General features: G+C 42.9%; 1 protein-coding gene across 3 annotated transcripts in view; it reads left to right on the top strand.

Moving 5' to 3' along the window:
* PCYT1B (phosphate cytidylyltransferase 1B, choline) overlaps window positions 1-19242 on the top strand; it is a 114141-nt gene that overhangs the window by 25044 nt on the left and 69855 nt on the right. The window contains exon 1 of one of the 3 annotated variants that reach the window (XM_017865002.1): window positions 1139-1485. The exons of 1 other annotated variant lie outside the window; for it this stretch is intronic. In XM_017865002.1, the coding sequence (XP_017720491.1) occupies window positions 1369-1485 (117 nt within the window). In that variant the 5' untranslated portion in view covers window positions 1139-1368. Of the gene's footprint in view, window positions 1-1138; window positions 1486-19242 lie in introns of those variants that run through there. One more of the 3 variants, XM_017865004.1, reaches the window with a different exon arrangement.

The following is a 19242-nucleotide window of genomic DNA, read 5'->3' as shown; positions in this document are numbered from 1 at the left end:
CCCCGCCCTTCGCAAAAAAAAAAAAAAAATCCTTCAAATGCCAGCTGCATTATTTTAGAATTATGTGAATGTGAATACCTGTAAAATGAGGAAAACAATAGGATCTACCTCTTTGGGTTCTTACAAAGATTAAACAAGAAGTAGGTAAAGTACTTAGCACAGTGCTTGTGCTTAATAAATGCCGGCGATCATCATGATTTTTTATTAATATTGAAAGTGACAATTCACAATGAATACCTTGGTAAGTTCTTTGGGTGTGTGTCTTCAGAATGCTCCTCTTAAAATGTGAATGTCCCTAGATAATGTAGACATTAAAGCACCTGATCGTTAACGTTCCATCTCTGATTGCCATGAGCATTTGGCTGAGGGCAGGATACTTAGGAAATGGGATCCACGACAAGTAAAGTAGGAGCCAAGAGATAATAGAGCAGTGCATGGAACAGTGTATTGAAAGGCACACAACAGCAAGACTTCTTGAGGAAACTTTGAATAGCTGGGGACGGGGAAGAGTGGCTGACAGTGTAAGCAACTGGAAAGGGCAGCCAGGAGTAGGAGGCAGACTGTTAAAGACAATCTACCTCCTTCAAAGTTCCCCTTTGGACAGCCCCAGGGGAGGGCTCCAGGGCTACACCAGGCCACAAGGGGATCTGCCAGGGTTCGCGTTGCATGAAGTCCAGGGGGTGAACACTCAGGTGCCCATAGTGAATGCCTGGAGGGGCCCCCCACTGGCAATTAGCACAATGAATTTGGGCCCAAAAGTGGCTTTGTCTTCAGGGTGACTCCTATTTGGCAAATATCCTGACTATGGCACATCATGCACCAGCTCATCCCAGGGACACGGTCCTTTATTAGTGGAGGTCTGCTATGTTGTTTCTCAAGGCGCCCTAGGCCCCTCAGGAAGCGGTTTTATGTTATCTGGGTGGCGCAGCCCGGGTCCCGTGCCCAGAGAGGACGGAGACCTTTGCAACTGAATTAAACAGAAGAAACAAAAGCAGTAAGTTCGGGTCCGTGGGTACGGCGGACCAGCCAATGGGGCCCGGCCGCTCCCCGGCGGAGTGGTACTATGATGACAGTAGCCAACCAGCGCGCTCTATGCAAATGAGCTACTGTATCCCGCACCAGCCGCTTCAGTGTCGTCTGGTTGTTATAGTGATAAACTGAGGCCTTGCCTCTTGCCTTCTGACAGAGAGAGAGAGAAAGGGGCGGGGGGGGGAACCTCTTTACTTCCCCCAGGGAAGACAGAAAAAAGGGGAGAAGAAGCGGGGATGGGTGGAGGGTGGCGGGGAGAAAATACGTGACAAAGAAAACATTCTCTGCCTGGGAGGAGACTCTCTGAGGGTGTAGAGCTAGAGGGAGCATTCACTGGCCATGCCAGTAGTTACCACTGATGCTGAGTCAGAAACAGGTATCCCAAAATCCCTTTCCAATGAGCCTCCCTCAGAAACCATGGAGGAAATAGAGCACACATGCCCACAGCCTCGACTGGTAAGTAAAGACAAAGGATGGAAATGTATGCGTGGCTATGGCATAAAAGAGTTCCTTATGCGCCCGCAGCCAGCGAGGAAAACGATGCCTAGAGGATTTTCATGTAAATGAGAAGAGCGCTACCGCCTAATCCTTCTCAGCTGTTTATACTTAGCTTCTATACCGGGCGCTGCTCTCAGTTTACAAAGCGTTATTGTATTGGCTGGGTAGGAAACGGGCTGCTTGGGATATGCTGTGTTTTTGTGCTTCGGGAGGAGGGGAGGGCCTTTTCCTTTTAGGTGTGTTCTTGTCTGAAGGTAAAAAAATCCTACAGTGCAATTTTAAAATGGTATTCTCTTCACCAAGCTCGGGACGAGTCCCTTGTTAAGTTTTAAATTCTAGCTAAGGAATGATTCGTTCCTCAACTGATTTTGGTGCCTAATGCCAATTTGGGGGAAAAAAATGGAAACGACATGGAAGCAAAACTTCCCCATCCGTTTGAAAATGTTCAAAATAAATAAATAAATACATAGGAGTCCCTCAATGATTTACTTAGAAATAATACGCATTTAAAATGAATTGTAAAACATTTCCAGAGTGTGCTGTGAGGGTTTCTCTTCAGGTAGTGGAAACCTGGGGACACTACATTTATTTAGAAAGGGGCTGCATGCCTTTAAGAATGAAAGTGTGGAAACGGGGTACTGAGAGCGTCCTTCCGCCTCCATAACTGCACCGTAACTGCTCTCCCAAATTTGGTCGTTTCTCTACCACTGGTCATGATCTTTTAGGTAGATGTGAAACTTCGTTCCCAACCACCGCAGCATGTGTCCTCAAGGAATCAAAAACACGCATGGGTGGTGGGTTTTCTGTGGTCCGAAGTCTTGTGGAACTTGGGGACACCTCTCTTTGAGCCCCCCAATCCAAAAGACACACTAAAGCTATCCTTTCCTTTAGCGACTTCCCTCAAGTTAAGAGGTGGAATATTTTGATTGGCTGTGGAGTTTGACCCTGGGAAGAGTTTTTTTAAAAAGGATTTTGTGATGTAGCATTTTCTCTGAACCTGCAAAATTAGGGCTCACAGTTGAGAAGGCCAACCCACCATAAAACTGTTATTTCTTAATACGAGTTAATAAGCGTTCAAAGGAGGCTTAGAACAACTTCCTAAAAAGCACAAATACAGAGGAAGTTATATTAGAGCCCTGTGGACTTTTTTTCCCCTATGCTTCTATTTTTAAAAATATTTTCTCTTAGGACAGTTTAATAGTAACTGTGCCCTAACACTTTAGCCACTTACTGAATGACATACACAATGTAGTGTCTATGTTCTCATGAGACACAAACCATCCCAATAAGTTTGTTACTAAGGGATTCCTTTGAGTCACTAAACAACTCATGGGTTTAGCATAAAGAAAAATGACCACTGAAAGCATATTACAAGATCATCATATGCACATATACATATATATACATAAATACAGAGAGAGAGACTCACTCTGTTGTCCAGGCTGGCCTCAAACTTGAACTCCTGGACTCAAGTGATCCTCCTGCCTCAGCCTCCCAAGTACCTGGGATTACAGGCTTGTGCCACAGCACTATATATGTGTGTGTGTATGTGTGTGTGTGCATGCGTGTGCCCATGCTCACCCAAAAATATATTTTTTAAAGTAACCGCAATCTTCAAATTTGCATCACATACCTTCCTGACAGAGGTAAAGGGCAGAGGAGAGAAAGACAGCATCCAGCTCCAGTTTGTGCATCATTTCAGTCTCTTTTGTCTACTAGTTTTCCTTCCATTTTTACCTCTTAGCTATGCTGCTTCTTGGTTGCTAATGCCTGAGGGAAATGGGCAGAGAAATTTAAGGGAAAGAAGAAAGTTCAAGTTACTTTTTTTTTAAGATGGAGTCTCACTCTGTCCTCCAGGCTAGAGTACAGTGGCCCGATCTTGGCTCACCACAACCTCCACCTCCCAGGTTCAAGCGATTCTCCTGCCTCAGCCTCCTGAGTAGCTGGGATTACAGGTGGGCAGCACCATGCCTGGCTAATTTTTTTTGTATTTTTGGTATAGATGGGGTTTTGCCATGTTGGCCAGGCTGGTCTCGAACTCCTGCCCTCAGGTGTACCTACCTTGGCCTCCCAAAGTATTAGGATTACAGGTGTGAGCCACTGCGCCTGGCCAAGTTACTTTCCACTTTCACTTGTGACAGCTCATTCCAGATGGTAACTCACAAGAACCACGCTAAGCTGGCAATGTGCTCTACAGCCTCACCTCCTACCCATTGTAGAAATAAGGAAACTGAGGTTCAGAGAGAGTAAGTGACTTGCCCAAGGGTCACACTGCTTTGAAGAGGGGAGAGCTAGGATTTGAACCCAGAGTTCTACACCTGAAAAGTGGAAGATTTTTCTTCTATAACAAACTCGTAAATGAGATACATTCCCTTCCCATCTTTTTGGCAGTTCTGGTTTGTCTCTCTCTCTGTGTGTGTGTGTGTGTGTGTGTGTGTATCATACACATGCATAGGTATGATAGGGATGTACAGAAGTTGAACTGTTGAAACACCTGCTTTGATTTACTTATGATACAAAATTTTCCATGTTGTTCATCATTATCATGGGCTACTGAAATTTGACTGTTTAAATAGGGGCTTGCAACCAATTTATAAAACACTACTAAAATTTTTAAAGTCCCTTCTCTTATAAGCTAACTTTGATCACTGTAGGGTTATATTCTAAATTTAGATTTATACTTCATAGCCTAACTTTACTTTGCTAATGATCTTACTTTAATAATGAAGGCACATGCTAACTACTTAATAAAAAAGTTTGTTGATGAAGAGAGTGAGCAGCAAGTGAAAACATGAAATTAACATTTCTTTCTGGTTTTTAGTAGTTTCTGTTGATCTTGTAGCTTTGCTAATGTCTTCATATTTCAAATTGTATAAATTCTGCATTTCTCCCAGCACCCAGGCATATAGCTCCAAATTGCATGTGGGTCACTGACACCACAGCCATCATCAGAGTGTGGCTACTGAGTTGCTTAACTAACTATGGAAAGTGTATGAAATGTTTGCAGGGGGCCTGTTTAGGATTGAAGCTCCACACTTGGATTCTCCTTCAGAGGTCAGGCTCCTTCTCCCAGTTGCTGAAATGAAGTGGGGAGCTGGCATACGTGAGTGAATAAACAGGACTTTAAAGCAGTCTAAATTTTAGATCCCTGCAAGTAACAAATTGATAATAATATTGCGGATATGATTGAATTATATTTCAGGGGAAGTTTTCTGACAGGAATACTTGTAGTTTCTGTACCTGCCTTATTCTTCATTAGAGGAACATATAAGAAAGGAGACGATTAAATAGAATGCAATAACTCTGATAAAGAAATTAGAAAAGAAATAACAAAAACATTACCTAGGTTTTATGATAGAGCCTGTACTTTAGGAATGTAATCTTACTACCCTTACCATTTTACCATGATGCTCTGATTTGAGATGCTTTTGAGAACTCTTTACATTGTTACAATGTTTACTCTTGATTCTTGACTTGTTTTCTGTTCTTTACTATTTTCCTAATTAAACACGATGCAAGGTGACTCATAAGCTTGACTGTCAAGATGAGAAACTGAGTGACCTTGGGTGATATGATGTAATAGCCCTTCTTGGAAACCTAACCCCTGAGATACAAGGACTCCTCTGAGCAAGGACTGTGTCCTCATATCTTCCTAGCCCTCAGATTATGCCTAGAAAGATCCTCTGGGCTCAGCAGGTGTCCCAGAAGCCCTTTCTAACAAGGCCCAGCCACCCTGAAAGTTGTCTGCTTGAGGATTTGGTTAATGACCTTGGTCAAGTTCTTCTAGAGGTGCATTCTGTTGTCAGAAGGAATTGTAATTCTAGCCTGCAATAGTCACTTCCATGAAGATGGATATACTATGGATCAACTGAGAAGGCCTTGGAAATAAAAAAGGGCTAGTTCGATATGCCACATTAGCAGGAGGAGTTCATTTCGGGTTTTACTTCAAAGCGGAGCAGTGCCAAGAGACTGCTGTCTTGCAGAAGGTTCATTATGTCAGTTTGGAGGTAGCATGCTCATCTGCTAGTGTTCAGAAAGATGATCAGATTTCCAGAGACATCAATGGCTTCCTTTGCTAATATTGCCATCTATTTAGCCACCCAGAACAGCATACATTTTAAAGTGAAACACTCTTAATGTGCTATATTGGCGAAAATAAACAAACATGAGCTTCCTTGGGCATTTACTATGGTCAACTGGAATTCTGCCTAAGGTTATTATTAGATATCTTCCTGCTGGTCTCTATCCAAATGCAACATCCATGTCTTGCAAATTGATACTAGTCAGGTGTATTTAGCATGGAATCAATCAATTAGTTTATTTGATTCTTTTAGGTTTGTTCTCTCACTACCCCTCCAACCCCTATTTGCCTAATGCTAAACCCTTATGGAAGAAATAAATCTAAATCAAATATGATAGGTAGTTTCTGTGTTTTATTTTGGTGATTTAGCATATAGAAATCAAAAGAGTGCATGTATATCTCCTCAATTAGGCAGTGAGGAAGATTTAAAGTATTTAGCAATGCAGAGCTTTGGAAGATAACTGAGAGAAAACTGAGTCTCCTACCAATCTTTACCAACCCCTACCATCCCCTTACCCATGGGATCCACAGTCAGCCAGGTGGTTAACCACTTCCAGACACAGCAACCACTTCCAGACACACTGCTGTGGAGAGAAATAAAAGAAGTGAATCCAAAGCCCTTGCCCCTAAAGGGGCATTTCCATTTAATAGAAGGTAGTAGTTTGGTTTGTGGAAGCATGCTAGGATGCTGAAATCCCTTAAGAGAGCTTTTTTGTAAGTTTGACTTTAACATATTAGACTTTCTTAAAAGCTGTATTTTATCCATTGAGCAGAAGTACTTCTCAGCAGGGAGGACTCTGTCAACCCAATCCCAAAGTTAAGACAAGTCCCTGCATTTGAATAAAAGGTTTCACTTGCTGACCCCAAAACATATTTNGAGGAAGATTTAAAGTATTTAGCAATGCAGAGCTTTGGAAGATAACTGAGAGAAAACTGAGTCTCCTACCAATCTTTACCAACCCCTACCATCCCCCTTACCCATGGGATCCACAGTCAGCCAGGTGGTTAACCACTTCCAGACACAGCAACCACTTCCAGACACACTGCTGTGGAGAGAAATAAAAGAAGTGAATCCAAAGCCCTTGCCCCTAAAGGGGCATTTCCATTTAATAGAAGGTAGTAGTTTGGTTTGTGGAAGCATGCTAGGATGCTGAAATCCCTTAAGAGAGCTTTTTTGTAAGTTTGACTTTAACATATTAGACTTTCTTAAAAGCTGTATTTTATCCATTGAGCAGAAGTACTTCTCAGCAGGGAGGACTCTGTCAACCCAATCCCAAAGTTAAGACAAGTCCCTGCATTTGAATAAAAGGTTTCACTTGCTGACCCCAAAACATATTTTGGGACATGGAAAGGATCAATCTATTTTTGAGTGGATCTTAAGCCCCCATTGTGGGTGGCACATACTGGCCTAGAACACTACAACAGCTCTGTCCAGCAGAAATACAGCATGAGCCACATGTGTAATTGAAAATTTTCAAGTGGCCACAGTTTTAAAAGTTAAAAAAAGGTGAAATTAATTTTGTATCCAAAATATTATCATGTCAGCAGGCAATATAAAAATTATTAGTGAGATCTTACATTATTTTCTTCATACTAAGTCTGAAATCCAATGTGTATATTGTATTTGCAACACATCTCAATTTGGACTAGCTAATTTCAAGTGCTCAATGGCTACATGTGGCTTTACAGGGAGCTTAGACACTTACCCAGCGCTGTTAGGATCAGTTCTGAGGACCTACAGTGATAAATAGTTTTCACATTGCACAGTTCACATATACATATATGTAGTCATAACTAAAACCAAACATCACTTTTCCTTACTTCATGTTTTGCACTCTTATACTTTCTATGCTATCCTTTCTTATTCTATTTCAGTTAAGAGACTATTGCAGTAATCTAGATGAGAGTTAATAAGTTTGAAGTTATAGAAGGACAGTGGGAAAGGAGAGAACTAGATAGATATGGGAAACACTAAGGAGGTAAATGCCCTAGGATTTGATAACTAAGTCTGAGCATGGGGCAGGTTCAATGAAAGATCAAGGGACCAGGCGCAGTGGCTCATGCCTGTAATCCCAACACTTTGGGAGGTGAGGCAGGCGGATCACTTGAGGTCAGGAGTTCGAGACCAGCTTGGCCAACATGGCAAAAACCTGTCTCTACTAAAAATACAAAAAAATAGCTGGGCGTGGTAGTGTGCTCCTGTAATCCCAGCTACGCGGGAGGCTGAGGCAGGAGAATCGCTTGAACCTGGGAGGCGGAGGTTGCAGTGAGCTGAGATTGTGCCACTGCACTCCAGCCTGGGTGACAGAGCGAGACTCCATCTCAAAAAAAAAAAAAAAAAAAAAAAACAAAACCATCAAGGAAGACACAGTTGGTTTTCTGGCTCCAGCTAGTGAGTGTCATCACTGAGATGGGTGCGCCAGGGAAGTAGAGTTTGTGAGAATTATGTCTGAGGTGCCATGGGGACTTCCACTTGGAGATGTCTAGTTCATGTTTGGTTGGGGAATTCAGGAGAGAGTTCTGAGCTGGAGATATAGATCTGGGAAATAGCATGGAGGAGATGGAAGTGAAATTGAGGCAGTGAAATGAATGAGAGTGAAATTGAGTTAGTTTTTGGACTGAGAAGGAAGTGAATGGAAATGGTTACCTAGGAAGAGTGCCTCAGGATAATCCCACTACAGGGCTAATTCTAGAAAGTAACTGACCCTGAGCTATCCTATCAGGCTCTTAGAGGGAGAAAATAGAGGAGCTGTAATTAAAGCTATTAGAATCTTCCTTCTATTCATCTGTCTCTACATGAAATCTGGTTAAGCTAATCTACTTCATCCCAGAATCTTCCCAGGCTGGAACCCTGAGAAAGACGACTTAAAGGGCCAATAGAAGAAGGATCATGAAAAGAAGACAGAGGAGTATTTCTCAAATAGTTGGGAGATCAAGGGACCAAGGGCAGTGTAAGTTTCATGGAGGGAATGTCCAATAGAACCAAATGCAGTAGAGAGATCAAATGAGGTAAGAAGGAAAAATTTCCTTTGGATTTAGAAAGAAGAGGTCAATGATGATGTTTCAGTGAAGTGGTGGGAGCGGAGGCTGGATGGCATTAGATTGAGGAGCCTCTAGGTGGTAGGGAAGAGGAAACTTGACTGAGCGAGGAAGCAGATAGAACGTATAGTACCCAGAGGTGGACAAATCAGGCCTTAGGGTTACTAGAGACTAGGTTTTCCCCTTCCTTCTTTTGTAACTTTCATCTTCCCTCCCTTCATCTTTTTTTCCTTGCATTTTTCATTCCTTTCACCCACCCAAGATGTCAAATCTTTTGGTTGGCTCATTCTTTTAAGATGATAGCAACTTGTGCCTAAATATAAATGGGAAAGAGCCAGTGGGAGAGGGAAAGGGTGATGGTGATGGGGACAACTGATGAAGGGAATGTCTCTTAGGCTGGACAGGTTGGACTCCAGTGCACAAGTGGAAGGATTGGCTTCAGGGAGAAAAAAAGACACCTCTCCCACTGTGGTGGTGAGGAAGCTGGCAAGGATGGTTTGGGTAAGAATAAGTTATAAGAGGAAGGGTACTGAAAGTTGAAGGCCTCTCCATCTGATAGCCTTTGTTTTTCATCTGTGAAGGTGGAAGCAAAATCATGGTGGTTTATTTCTGGCTAGTGCAGAAGTATAATTCTGGGATATCCTGGGTAGTTGAGTCCAGCCCCAGGATATGTCCTCTCCTGAGGCCTCCAGGCTGTGAGTAGGGAGAAGTGGAAAGGCTGGGATTGTTCCTGATGAGGGCAAATGGATCTGCTTCCCTGTGGCCTCTGGGGCTCCAAACCAATGCCCATCAAGCCAAATCTAGATCTGGCCAGGGAGAACTAAACTAGCCCACAGTGAAAGGACAGGGGACTGGCAAGACAAATATGCTGAAGCTTGATCTCGACTTGCTGGAGCCCATAGTCTTGTTCCAGTGTCAGTTTTGCCATTGAATTATTGTGTGCACTTGAGCAAATCACTTTCCTCTCTGGATTCCATTCTGTCCCCCACAATGGATTGGATAGATCCTTAGACTGTGATTCTAGCTTTCATTGCCTTGGAACTTGGTCTACTGCAGTATGTTCTGTTTGAGCTCATGCTCCTATCAAAAGTCTGGGCTACCCCATTCCTTACCCACTGTTGGTTTTATCCATTTGGGGTAAAAACAGGTTGCATGATCTTATGGTAAGACACACTGGCTAAATATGAATAACAAATGTTCACAAGCACTTTGAAATTTTACATTGATGTTGTACAAACCACTTCAGCTGTCTTCTGTTTTATTTTTCAGATGCTTCCTCAGAAAGGTTGAATGTATTCCAAATAATATATGGAATGTTCTATTCATTGTTTAGAGAAACCTGTGTTGAATCTCTTCTTAACGTGAACAGTAGCCTCCTAATTTATCTATTTCATGCTACAGAAGTTTGAAACATTGGACCTTCTTTGAGGCATGGCAGTATGGGCTTGAAGTATAGGGGCCTTTTTTTTTTTTTTTTTTTGAGACAGAGTCTCGCTCTGTCGCCCAGGCTGGAGTGCAGTGGCCAGATCTTGGCTCACTGCGAGCTCCGCCTCCCAGGTTTACACCATTCTCCTGCCTCAGCCTCCCGAGTAGCTGGGACTACAGGCACCCGCCACCTTGCCCAGCTAGTTTTTTTTGTATTTTTTTAGTAGAGACAGGGTTTCACCATGTTAGCCAGGATGGTCTCCATCTCCTGACCTCGTGATCCACCCGTCTCGGCCTCCCAAACTGCTGGGATTACAGGCTTGATATAGGGGGCTTTCTTAACCAATGCTATCCATCTAAGCTTGCTACTTAGGGTTCAAGTCCAGCAATGGGTTAGGCCATAGTACCAAAGCTCTTGCATCTTTAGTTGGTGCCCCACACAAAGCATTTTAGTGACCCTAAGGGAAATGAATGCAGGAAAAGAGTTACTCCATCAGATCACTGGGGGGAAGAATGGAAAGGAAAAAAGCAAGGAAGGTAGAAACAAACTAAGTCATTGCAAGCTAGGCCTATTTTCTTCCAATAATCTCACAGGTAACAGCCTCTACCTTGCTAGGATCTGATTACCCGTTGCTGGCCTCAGACCATAGCATTATTGTTTTAACATTCCTACCTTCCTCTTTATCCCAGCATGAACCTGGTTGTATGGGAGGCTGGGAAGCTGACCTTGCTTGGGGATAAAGAGACAGTTTAGCACTCAATGATCTTGAAGTCAGACTTGAAAACACAGTGATTAGAAAATAAAGCAGTGAGCCCTGGTAGTGTGCGCCTGTGTAATAATGTGCAGGGCCACATGGGGCTAGCCTTTTGAGCAGAATTCATTTTCATATAATCTCCTCCCTCCCGCCAAAGTCTTTGACTTGGTGTTTTTGTTTTCTACTCGGTAATTCATGCATGCTGAACCTGACATCAGTGTAAAAGGACGCTGAGGGTTATTTAAGCTGTCATTTAAGAAAAATAACAACAACGATAATAGGTTAATAGAAACATCATGAATGATGTGTACAGCCTATTGCCAACCAAATGATGTTGAAAGCCCATTCCTGGTACATGCAGGCTTCTGTGTTTCATCTCTAGTGTGCCTAATATTGACTGTAGGCACAGTCACATAATAATAAATTCTATTGTACCTCCAAATTGTTTAGTTATAAGGTAATTGTTCTATATGGGATTCGAGGCTAGTGGTCTCACTCCTTTTTCTCCATGGGCAAGTCAGGGAATTGAACAACCATTCACAGTGCACACTGTATTGGGCACTGTGTTGAATGCTCTATACGTATTATCTCATTTAATCAGGCTGCAGAACCATGAAATGAGCATTACTATTCCTCATGTTATGAGTAAGGAAATAAAGAATCAAGTAATTTCCCAAAGATCCAAATACATACATATATGTATGTGTGTGTGTGTGTGTGTGTGTGTGTATATATATATATATATTTTTTTTTTGAGATGGAGTCTTGCTCTGTCACCCAGGCTGGGTGCAGTGGCATGATCTCAGCTCATTGCAACCTCTGCCTCCCAGGTTCAAGCGATTCTTCTGCCTCAGCCTCCCCAGTAGCTGGGATTACAGGTGCACACCACCACGCCTGGCTAATTTTTGTATTTTTTTTTTAGTAGAGACGAGGTTTTACCATGTTGGCCAGGATGGTCTAGAACTCCTGACCTCAAGTGACCCTCCCGCTTCGGCCCCCCAAAGTGCTGTGATTTCGGGCGTGAGCCACTGTGCCCAGCCCCAAAGGTCAAATATTAACTGATTAAGCTGGGAGTTAAAATTAGGTTTGTCTGACTTCTAAAGCCCCTATTTCCATGACACACAGTTCTCAAACTTCAGTGAGCAGAGAATTGCCTGCTCAAGCTTCCAGGTGATTCGGAAGCAAGATGTGCCTAGATGCACTTTGAGAGATGCTTTATTTAGCCCTCCCAGTCATATCTTCTGTATTTGGGAACAGGAATAGAAATAAATCAGATATCTATGTTCTTTGTAGTAAAACTAGAAATTCAATGTGAATATTTTGACCCAGCAGTTCCATTCCTAAGAAATTTGTACATATGGCCACCAAAAAAGCTAGTATTAGGATGTTCTTAGCAGTGTTTTTAGTAATAACCCCAAACTGGAAACAACCCAAATGCCCAACAGAAGCAGAATGGATAAAAACATTGTGGTACACTCACACAATTTAATGCTGGATAGCAGTGAGATTGAAGAATCTACAACCACCTGCAGGAATATGGATGAATCTCACAAATGTCACATTGAATGAAAGAAGCCAGATACAAAATAATATGTACCACATGATTTCATTTCTATAAAATATAAAATAAAAAAGGCAAAGCTCATCTTTGATGTTAGAAATCAGTGTAGTGGCAGGAGCATGGATGGACACTGGAAGTGTTAGGTTACTTGATGTGTGGCTGTGTGTACTTAGCTTGTGAAAGTCCACTGAGCTGCACTTAGGATATGTGTACTTTTCTTTTCTTTTTCTTTTCTTTTCTTTTTTTTTTTTTTGAGACGGATTCTCGCTCTGTCACCCAGGCTGGAGTGCAGTGGTGTGATCTCGGCTGACTGCAACCTCCGCCTCCCAGTTTCAAGCGATTCTCCCGCCTCAGCCTCCTGAGTAGCTGGGATTACAGGCGTGTGCCACCACACCCAGCTGANGGCTGGAGTGCAGTGGTGTGATCTCGGCTGACTGCAACCTCCGCCTCCCAGTTTCAAGCGATTCTCCCGCCTCAGCCTCCTGAGTAGCTGGGATTACAGGCGTGTGCCACCACACCCAGCTGATTTTCATATTTTTAGTAGAGACCAGGTTTCACCATGTTGGCCAGGCTGGTCTTGAACTCGTGACCTCAGGTGATCCACCTGCCTCGGCCTCCCAAAGTGCTGGAATTACAGGCATGAGCCACCATGCCCAGCCGATATGTGTACTTTTCTGTATGTCTATTATTCTTTAGTACAAAGTTTAAAAATATTGTTATTCACAATAATCAAGAAAGGGAAACTCTACAATGTATTTCCCATTTCCAAATAATTCTGGTGATCTAATAAACTCTAAGGAATGGCATCAGATCCTTCTTACAATTATAGCTCTTGGCTGCTAACAGAGCTTCAAAGTGCTCAGGCCTTCCAGGGGCCAGTATATCCAGCCCCACAGAGAGCCTAGGTGAGCCCTTGAACAAAACACCTTATGCTTAGGACCACTCCAGCCCTAGTCAGGTAATCTGTGAATTAAAATCCACGGCCCCCAATTGTATACTATGCCTGGCCTCACAGTCAGACAGGTTGTGGGCTGAGGAAATGGATGGCATTGGTTAGGCAGCAAGAGTACCTCAGAATAATTCTGCTACAGAGTGAATTCTAGAAAATAGCTGACCCAGAGCCTTTGCATCAGGGTTTGGGAGGGTGAAAAATAGAACAGCTGTAATTAAAGCTTTTAGAATCCTCCCTTTATCTGCCTATTGCTATAGGAAATCTGGTTAAATTAATCTACTTTACCCCACAATCTTCCAGGATGGAACCCTGAGGGTCAACATTTAGAGATCCAATAGACAAAGAGTCAGGAAAAGAAGACGGAGAGTACTTCTCAAATAGGTGGGAGATCAGAGGTCCAAGGGTAAAGCAATCACCTTAATGGTAGTTACACACTTTTCTTGTAAAATATTGTTTTGTTAAAGAAATCATCCACTTTGCAGAAAATATCATCTTTGGAACATCTTTCCTTTAGTGACTCAGAAAAAAAGAGGTTTTATTATTGAAATAGAATCTAGCAAATACCTCAAGCTGAGACATGTTAGAAATATCTGTACTTCTATCCAAGTGTATTACAAACCTCCCACACTGCATAATTTGTTCTAATGCTTGTTTCTTTCAATCTTCAACAATGTTTTCTATATGTCTTCTAAATATATTTGCTGACAAAGGAATGCATTTTAGTTTGACATCAGTTTTTTTTTCCTACACATTAGAGCAGCTAGTTTTACTGTAGCATGAAGAACAGATGATTTTGCAATGGTATGAGACTTTTGTTTTTTCTCTGTTAAATTATGGAAACTCAAAAAGGCTTCTAAACATTTATCATTACATGTAACAGTGTTTTGTGACATACTGGATTGAGTATCACATGACTCGCAACATTGAAACATTAAACATGAAAAAATCGTAGAGGTTTGTCTTCATGTTCTGGATGCTTCATTTTAAAATATGTTAATTACAATAACTTCATACCATCATTAGCTAATATCTCAAGGTGATATTTAATGTTATTGGTAGCAGATATTTCTAATAGTCTTCTGTGAGATAATTTTCAATTCAACTATCTTCTTGTCAGATCAGATTGGGTTGTCGTTGTTCGTACCTGATAATATGGTGGCTGCTGAACTTATGAGGGAGTAGAAGGGTCAGCTCTGCCATTTTCTTGTTGTCCACTTATGCTTGCATTATCTTTGCTTTCCTATTTCATTGCAGGAAATGTTTTTCTTGTTGTTGTTGTTTGTTTGTTTGTTTTTGAGATGGAGTCTCACTCTGTCGCCAGCCTAGAGTGCAGTGGCGTGATCCTGGCTCAGTGCAACCTCCGCCTCCCGGGTTCAAGTGATTCTCTTGCCTCAGCCTCCCAAGTAGCTGGGACTACAGGCGTGCACCACCATGCCCGGCTAATTTTGTATTTTAGTACAGATGGGGTTTCACCATGTTGGTCAGGCTGGTCTCGAACTCCTGACCTTGTGATCCACCTGCCTCAGCCTCTCAAAGTGCTGGGATTACAGGTGTGAGCCACCACGCATGGCCTGCAGGAAATATTTTAAGCCACCTGCTGATTTATGTGCATTGGTTTAGTTAAAACTAGATAATATAATCCACAAATACCTTTATCTAGGCTCAGGTGAACTGCGGTATATTGCAATAAGCTGAAAGCAAATGAAAAAATGTCAGGTGACGCAGGCTACCCAACTTTCACGTTCCCTTTAGGATACCTCATGTATTTGATGTTGACAGAGATGGGGCACCAGTGTAAGCCCATGTATTAGAATTAGAAGGCCAGGCATCATGGCTCATGCCTGTAATTCCAACACTTTGGGACGCTGAGGTGGAAGGATCACTTGAGCCTAGGAGTTCCAGACCATCCTGGGCAACATAATAAGACACTATCTCTACAAATGGTTTTTTAAATTAGATGAACATGGTGATATGTGCCTGTAGTCCTAGGAGGCTGATGCAAGAGGATCCCTTGTGCTTAGGAGTTGAAGGGCATGGTGAGTGGTGATTGTGCCACCGCGCTCCAACTTGGGTGACAGAGTGAGATCCTGTCTCAAAACAAGCAAACAAAATAGGTATTTTCTTGGTTTTATAAAACTTTTTTTCTAATTTTTTGACGTGAAAATAAACACAGTAAGTCCTCACATAACATTATCAAGTGGTTCTTGGGAACTGTGACTTTAAGCAGAATGATATAGAATGAAACCAGTTTTGCTATAGGCTAATTTATGTAAACAAGAGTTAAGTTCCTATGGTATATTTCTGGCCACAAAAACATCACCAAACTTCTTTTTAAAATTTTTTATTGATATATATATTGAGACGGAGCCTCGTTCCATTGTCCAGGCTGGAGTGCAATGGTATGATCTTGGCTCACTGCAACCTCCATCTCCTGGGTTCAAGCGATTCTCTCACCTCAGCTTCCGGAGTAGCTGGGACTACAGGTGCATGCAACCATGTCCGGCTAATTTTTTTATTTTTTAGTAGAGACGGGGGTTCACCATGTTGGCCGGGCTGGTCTTGAACTCCTGACCTCAAGTGGCCTGCCCACCTTGGCCTCCGAAAGTGCTGGGATTACAGGCATGAGCCACTGCACCCGGCCTGATTACATTATATTTCTACATACTTATGGGGTACATGTGAAATTTTGTTACATGCATAGAATGTGTAATGATCAAGCCAGGGTATTTAGGGTGTCCATCACCTTGAGTATTTATCATTTCTATGTATTGAGAACATTTCAAATCTTNACAGGAAACTAAGGATTTTGTTTTGTAAGAATATGGTCCACAAATGACCTCTTTATATTTAATCTCCCATATAAAAGGAAAGTTACAAAATATTATTTTTCCATCAACAGCATCCAGTACAACTAGTGCAAATGTTATAATAGAATCTGTGTTTTTGCTCTTTTTAAATTTTTACTTATTTTTTTGAGACAGTCTTGCCCTGTTGCCCAGACTGGAGTGCAGTGGTATGATCTTGGCTCAGTGCAACCTCCGCCTCCCAGGTTCAAGCGATTCTCTTGCCTCAGCCTCCTGAGTAGCTGGGATTACAGGCATGCGCCACCATGCCCAGTTAATTTTTGTATTTTTAGTAGAGACGGGGTTTCACCATGATGATCAGGCTCATCTCGAACTCCCAACCTCAGGTGATCCACCCACCTTGGCCTCCCAAAGTGCTGGGATTACAGGCGTGAGCCACCATGCCCAGTCACTTTTCAAGCTATTTTGAAATATGTAATACATTGTTGTTAACTATAATCATCCTACTCTGCTATCAAATGTTAGAACTTATTCCTTCTATCTAACTGTATGTTTGTACCCAGTAACCAACCTCTCTTCATCCCAACCCCGCTCACCCACACACACTTCCCAGCCACTATCTCAATGATAGTGGTATCTATCATTCCACTCTCTACCTCCATATGATCAACTTGTTTAGCTCCCACTTATGAGTGAGAATATTTGTCTTTCTGTACCTGGCTTAAGTGGCTCTGAAAAGAACCTTTGGTTTTTGAAAGTAGAAGTTGTTCATTTGGAGCTGGTGTACTTGGTGAGGGCCTTGGTGTTGTCAGACACAGTGTGCTTGGCCATCTCCCTAGGCAGCAGGCGCAAGCTGTATGGATCTCCCTGGAGGTGATTGTCGAGTACTTGTAATGCATCAAGAATGATGCACTTGAAGATATTGACAAATGAGTTCATGATGCCCATGGTGTTCGATGAGATACCAGAGTTGAGATGGACCTGCTTTAGTACCTTGTAAATGTAAATAGAGTAGCTTTCCTTGTGGCTATGCTTGTGATTCTTGCCATCCTTCTTCTGGCTCTTGGTCACACCGCCTTCTTGGCACCCTTCTTTGGAGCAGGAACAGACTTGGCTGATTCAGGCATGTCACCACAAATCAATAACTGTACTGAGAAAGAAGCCACTTCAACACCACTACACTTCTAAATAAAGACCAAAACACTCCTAGTATCATTCAACATTGAAATACATGTGAGCTGTGTATACATTTAAGAAAGACTAGTAAAAACAAGATAATCATTTACCAACTTATTCCAGTTCAGGGTAATGGGTGACTGGGACCTATCCTGGCACCTCAGGGCACCTGGTGGGAACCAGACCTGGACAGGACACCATCCCATCGCAGGGCACACTCACACACACACCACACTCATAACACTGGGACAATTTTTTTTTTTTTGAAACAGAGTATTGCTCTGTCACCGAGGCTGGAATGCAATGGTGCAATCCTGGCTCACTGCAACCTCCCCCTCCCGGGTTCAGGCAATTCTCCTGCCTCAGCCTCCTGAGTAGCTGGGATTACAGGCATGTGCCACCGTGCCCAGCTAATTTTGTATTTTAGTAGAGACGGGATTTCACCATGTTGGCCAGGCTGGCCTCAAACTCCTGACCTCAGGTGATCCGCCTGCCTTGGCCTCCCGTAGTGCTGGAGTTACAGGCGTGAGCCACTGCGCCCAGCCCACATTGGGACAATTTAAAGACATTAATTAACCTGATGTGTACATCTTTGGGATGTGGGAGGAAACCAGAGTACCCCGAGAAAACCTACACAGATATGGGGAGAATGTGAAAATGCTTCACAGATGGTGGCCCTGACCCGGAACCAAATTTTTTTTTTTTTCTCATCCACGTTATAATGAAAGGACATTGAACAAGATAGCGTTATTCAAGGATCTGAAGTATAAACACAAGTGTTGCTGTCTAATGGATTGTCTTGCCCATCCCACATTAGAAAATATTGGTCTAGGCATTCTAAATCTTACCCTTGGATCCAACCATCAGGGAGAAAAAACTGTATTTTCAGGGTGCACGTTCGTTTGGCCCCTTGAAGAAAATGCTTTTCTGAACTACTTTTTGGTGCTGGGGTTCTGCCTTGCTTGGAGTAGGAGACAAATATGAAAAAAAAAAAAAAAAAACAAAACAAAAACAAAAAACAGGATTTTCTGGCCAGGTGCGGTGGCTCACGCCTGTAATCCCAGCACTTTGGGAGCCCGAGGCAGGTGGATCATGAGGTCAGGAGATCGAGACCATCCTGGCTAACACGGTGAAACCCCATCTCTACTAAAAGTACAAAAAATTAGCCGGGTGTGGTGGTGGGCGCTGTAGTCCCAGCTACTCGGGAGGCTGAGGCAGGAGAATAGCGTGAACCCAGGATGCGGAGCTTGCAGTGAGCCAAGATCGTGCCACTGCACTCCAGCCTGGGCAACATTGCAAGAGTCCGTCTCAAAAACAAACAAAAAAACCAGGACTTTCTCTACTAGGGGGCTGTTGTTGAATGTGTCAGTACCGATGTCACTACAGCACCACGTAGCATGCCCTTTAAGGTGGCACCACGGGAGGAATTTCTCTCAGAACTCAGCATCAGGAAAATGCTATGCTTTTTCCTCAATAGCTATTTTGCTTTGTACTTAAGGACAATATTAACTTTGTTTTCCTCTTTGCTGTGACTGCTGGGAGCTTAAAGCCATTTTTGTAGTCTTACCTTTTTGAAATGTAGAGGACTGTGATAAGCATTTCTTTGGGCTCATTTCACCCCTGACCTTTAAAAAACAAGCATATTTTGGCTGGGCACGGTGGTTCACGCCTGTAATCCCAGCACTTTGGGAGGCCGAGGCAGGCAGATCACGAGGTCAGGAGATCGAGACCATCCTGGCTGACACAGTGAAACCCCATCTCTAGCAAAAATACAAAAAATTAGCTGGGTGTGGTGGCGGACGCCTGGGGTCCCAGCTACTCGGGAGGCTGAGCATGAACCTGGGAGGTGGAGGTTGCAGTGAGCTGAGATCCGGCCACTGCACTCCAGCCTGGGTGACAGAGCGAGACTCTGTCTCAAAAAA

This window comes from Rhinopithecus bieti, unplaced genomic scaffold (genome assembly GCF_001698545.2).
Source record: "Rhinopithecus bieti isolate Rb0 unplaced genomic scaffold, ASM169854v2 scaffold_79622, whole genome shotgun sequence".
Classification (NCBI taxonomy): domain Eukaryota; kingdom Metazoa; phylum Chordata; class Mammalia; order Primates; family Cercopithecidae; genus Rhinopithecus; species Rhinopithecus bieti.
Note: the sequence above shows the minus strand (reverse complement) of the source record. Positions and strands in the feature narration are given on the sequence as shown.